We start from the raw sequence: 4,654 nt of genomic DNA, 5'->3' as shown, positions 1-4,654 counted from the left end.
GAACTTACTTGACCAGTTGCTAACATTTATTTTAAAGCTACAGTATTTTAAAAGATGTGGTACAGTTATTGAAACGGATCAGTGGAACAAAATAGAAAAACCCTAAAATAGATCCGAGCATGCATGATAATCAAATCTATTAAAAAGACAAAAGTATTTGAAATCAGTGGAGAAAGAATGAGTTATTTAATCCATTGAGTGGCAATGACTGCTGAAACATTATTCAAAACAAATAATACCTTTATTTACCCAGATCCACAAGAATTAAAAGAAAAACTCTCATTTGAAAAGAATTAAATTAAAAAATAAAATATCGGGATAAATTTAATTGAGTATTTATGTATAAATGTGGAAGAGAAACCATGGACGGAATGTTCGATTTGTCTGTCTGCTTCTGTTGTTTGAAATTTCTGTTTGTGCCCAAACAGAAGTCCCTTCACTGCCCCAAGCCCGGCGCACACTCCAGAGACGAAACGATGAAAAAAACCAGATGATAAGCTGGGGCTCATGCTCATATCGGACATGGCAGATCTGGGGTTCATATTTACAGTATGAACAGGGGTTCCCAAAACTTTTAAGATAATGATCGAACAATAAACTGATATTAAACGTGGAAAGTCTTGGGGAAAAATGATGTTCCCTGAACAGCAGAATTCCCTTCTAGTTTACCCGCAGGAAGTCATTGTACGTATTTGAAAATGCACACGTGTTAGGATCTTTTTCGGAGTTATCTATGGAAGCCAAGAGAAAACAAAAGGAAGTAATCAAGAAAGGGAGAGAGGGAGGGAGAGGGAGGGAGGGAGGCAGGGAGGCAGGGAAGCCAGCTCCTAAATATCCAACAATAAATGGGTTAAGGAAATCGTGTTACCATAATACGGGTGACGACTGGTCAGTAATTACAAGTAATCTGGAAAGATATTCACTATGAGGTACGTAGGAAAATTCTTTTATGAAAACGACGTTACGTAAATACATACACGAATACATTCCTAAAGATATCTGGAAACTTCTAGGCCAAATGTTACGTTGACATTGGTTATCTCTGGGTTAGTGGGTTACAGCTGGCTTTTCTCAATTTTGCCTACATGTCTTTGTTATTTATTTATTTTTTTTATACTATTACCATGTTTTGGTTTGGAGATTAAAAAACATAATTATTAAAAAAATGTTATTTGGAGAACGTCCGGGTCAGTACAGTAACCCTAGGGCGTCAGGTGGAGCTCGGTAAATAGTCAAGCTCCTGGTCGCCGGCTCTGGGGAGATGTCCCCGGCCACCCAGGCCTTTGTATGTTCTTCTCTGAGTTCCTGAGGTGTGCGTGATTCGCCATGTCATCTTTGCCCTTTACATTGTTTCCCGTGTGTTGTTGGGTCTCCACCGAGGAGCTGTATGCCCCCTGAGGGCAGGGGTAGGGCCTTGGAATTCTGTCTCCCTTGGGCTCCGGGCAGAACTACACAGCTGCTCCCAGGACAAGGGCTGGGCCAGAAATCTCTGGCTTGGAGGACCAGTGAGAAAGGGGCCCCAGAGGTCAGTGAGGGCGTCCCCTGGCGAAGGGCAGCTGGGAGAGCCGAGGAGGGCAGAGAGCAGGCGTCTAGCCCCAGGGAGCCGAGCGCCCGCCGTCGGTGGCCTCACCAGCTCTCTGCACCTTTCTGGTTCTCCATGGGTAATCCGTCATGTTAACTTGTGCCTTCTGTCTCTGTGTGACGTGGACAGGTCCTGAGGTTCCCCGGGACCAGCCCTGCTGCCGCGGCCTCTATGACTTTGAGCCGGAAAACCAAGGGGAGCTAGGATTTAAAGAAGGGGACATCATTACGCTCACCAATCAGATAGACGAAAACTGGTACGAAGGGACTCTGCGTGGGGAGTCCGGATTCTTCCCCATTAACTACGTTGACGTGATCGTGCCTTTACCTCGGTAAACGTGTACCTCGCACGCTCCGGACAGACTTTCCTAACTGAAATGAATTCACGCCCGTGTTCTCTCCGCGTGGTGGTCTGTGACATCCTTGCTCTGTGACCAGCTCCGTGACCTTCGTACGCCGTGTTCCCTTTATAATGTATTTTATATCGGTTCGATTTGTATAAATGATTTTCTTGTCGTAGCTACATGAAAAGAGTTTTCTTTTCTGCCGATTGTTCTAAAGGTCATGGGTTAAATTAATGAGTGCTCTTCTTGTCGCTTAAAAGGATGCTGTACCCTCTGCAGGCAAGTCAGCCCATTGCCCACACTCCCCGGCTGCAACGGAATGAACGCGACGTTCAAAACAGAGAAATGCTAAGTGCTTTGTTTCTGGACACGACCGATGTGGCATCTGGTCTTTTCCCCTCGTGTTTTAGCCGACCTGTGAACAGCCCAATAAACACGACACACTGTGTTGGCAAAAGGCCTCGGTGATTCTGAACGTTACGCTGATTTTTAGGCACGCTCTTCCGGCCACAGACTCCTGTGCCCGGGGCCGACCACGGGGTCACGGCACGGGCACTTCGAGGTTTGCTCTGGACCAGTCAGCCCGCCGGAGAGGGCCTCCCTTTCAGCCCGACTCAAACACGGCACCCCCTCCTTCCAGTTCGGGGATGGAAAAGCCTTCCTCGCACTCTCAAGTTTATTTATGAAAGAGCCTAACTCGAGCTTCCTTCGATCTCCACCCTGGGGCACAAATGACACTCGGATCCCTGAGTGTAGAGGGAGGCCTGCATGCCGACCAGTGGCTTCCTCTCCCCTTCCCCTCAGGACTCGGCCTGTCTGCAGAGCGTGCAAGTTCTGAGTGGCCCCCGCCCCGCCTCCTGCTCAGAGCTACAGACCCTGCCCTGTGGGCGAGGCCCTGGGTAATCCGGGGCCTTCTGCGACTGGGCGGGTAAGTCCATCTGGTTATGGGGTTCTCGGTGAGGTGGCCTCTGGCCCCGAGATCTGAGCTACGTTTTCCAGTCTCACCTTCCCCGGGAATAAGGTGGTGTTTTGGTTTCCCTATTTCTCCTCTCTTGTCTCACTTCTCAGCTGGTTCTGATCGGTTCTCTTCAAATGCCAGCATCCGGCCTGTCCGTGTGGGAGCTCTGAGGACGGGGCGGGTGGGGGCATTTGGGGGAGGCTCAGGGTACGGCCAGGGCATGCGTCCTTGCACGTCCGAGTGTGGGCCCTCGGATTTCCTCTGTGACCACTGTCTGTAGTTTCTGTTAAGGCTCACTTGAGACTGGCCAGCGTTCAGCTGTCCAGACATGGCACGAGTCCGATAGGTTTTACTCCCTCTATTGCGTGTCGTCCGTTGGGCCTGTCCACCATTGGGGTACTTCTCCCCTGGGCTGATAAGCATTGAGTTTTCCATCCAGGTCCGATGCAGGTGGACCCAGCGATAACGTGACTTTTCTGCACGGACATTCCCTCTGCTGTGTCTGTCAGTGTAGGAGATTCCGATCACAGCTTTCTCTCTAGCGATGTGGCGGGCTTTATCATGAGCCAGAAAGAAAAAGGGCTTCTGTTTCATTGGGGAAAGAGAGACTGCATCTCACATATCTCAGTCTCGGGGATCAGGCTGTGCGAGGGCCTAGAGCAGAGCTGATACGGTGTACAGTCCGGTTTCGATGGTTTAGCTAAGAGGTTCTCAGCTCTTGCTGTGCGTTAAACTCTGGACGACTTAGAAAGTATATATCTGGCCCTCACCCCTCCGTCGTCAAGGACTGGGGTTAGGCCTGGGCCTTCGTAATTCTAAGGTGCAGCCGGGAATGAGGACAGTGCTCAGATGAGCAGAGAGGGTCGTATCGGGGGATGAACCAGGCAAGCACTGACTGTGGGAGCCTGTGAGGCTCCAATAAAAGGCACCCTTCTCTCCTTCCCGAGTCACAAAGACACTGAGACTTTAGACAAGGGGAAGAACAGATGAGCCCCCCGATCCCTCCCTCACCTGCGTTGTCGGAGACCACGTCGGAGTAAGTAGCTTCAGATGACAGCCAGAGGGCCCGCTGGCCGAGCCCCGCAGTACGCAGACCCTCCCCTCGTCGGTCCGGCGGGCTTACCGCATGGATGCGGGCAGGCAAGAATCCACGTTACCTGCTCCCTCTCTCGCCCTGGGAGGGACAGTGACACACACCTGTATTGGTTCCTCTCTCTCCTTTCACACTTGTCACGTGTCCCTCCCCCATGCCCAGCACTGACACACAAATTTCTGTCCTCTCCATGTGGTGGTTTCCGAAGGGAACGGGGGGTTTAAGTAAAACATTTGAGCTCAAATCATCGTTCTTGGATCAGAAGTCTCCACTTGACCTGAAATGTCATGTGAATAATAGTTTAAAAAAAAAAAACGAAACGAAACTTCTCCATTTTCCTTATTTACGCTTTGCAGAACACGGGATATTTTGTTCTCGATTTTCCTGACCCCTCACATAAACTTGGGGATACCTGTTTCGTGAAGTCTTGTGGTTTCTTAGTTTCTTAAAAAAAATCAGCAGTGGAAGCACAGCGCGCTGGCCCGTGCTGCACTCAGCGGGGTCGCGAGGAGGGGCCGTGTGCCCCACCCTTGCTTTCGGTGGTGAACCAGAGACCCGCACAGGGACTGAGTGTCACGCTGTGTTTTTCAGGCTGACGACCACAGCAGGAGAGCAAAGACCAGACCCATCCAGCCAGAGCCCGGTGTGGACGCCCAGCCCGGGTGTAGACAGGTAGAA

At 50.3% G+C, this 4,654-nt stretch overlaps 1 protein-coding gene across 2 annotated transcripts in view; it reads left to right on the top strand.

The window, feature by feature from the left end:
* The window catches only part of SH3GL3 (SH3 domain containing GRB2 like 3, endophilin A3), a 134,203-nt gene extending 132,103 nt beyond the window's left edge, over positions 1 to 2,100 (top strand). For both annotated transcript variants that reach the window (XM_011376098.2, XM_023520970.1), the window contains one exon: positions 1,712 to 2,100. In XM_011376098.2, the coding sequence (XP_011374400.2) occupies positions 1,712 to 1,917 (206 nt within the window). In that variant the 3' untranslated portion in view covers positions 1,918 to 2,100. The remainder of the gene's footprint in view (positions 1 to 1,711) is intronic.
* The last annotated feature ends 2,554 nt before the right edge of the window (positions 2,101 to 4,654 follow it).

This window comes from Pteropus vampyrus, unplaced genomic scaffold (genome assembly GCF_000151845.1).
Source record: "Pteropus vampyrus isolate Shadow unplaced genomic scaffold, Pvam_2.0 Scaffold286, whole genome shotgun sequence".
NCBI classification, from domain to species: Eukaryota; Metazoa; Chordata; class Mammalia; order Chiroptera; family Pteropodidae; genus Pteropus; species Pteropus vampyrus.
This window is presented reverse-complemented; position numbering and strand designations above follow the sequence as displayed.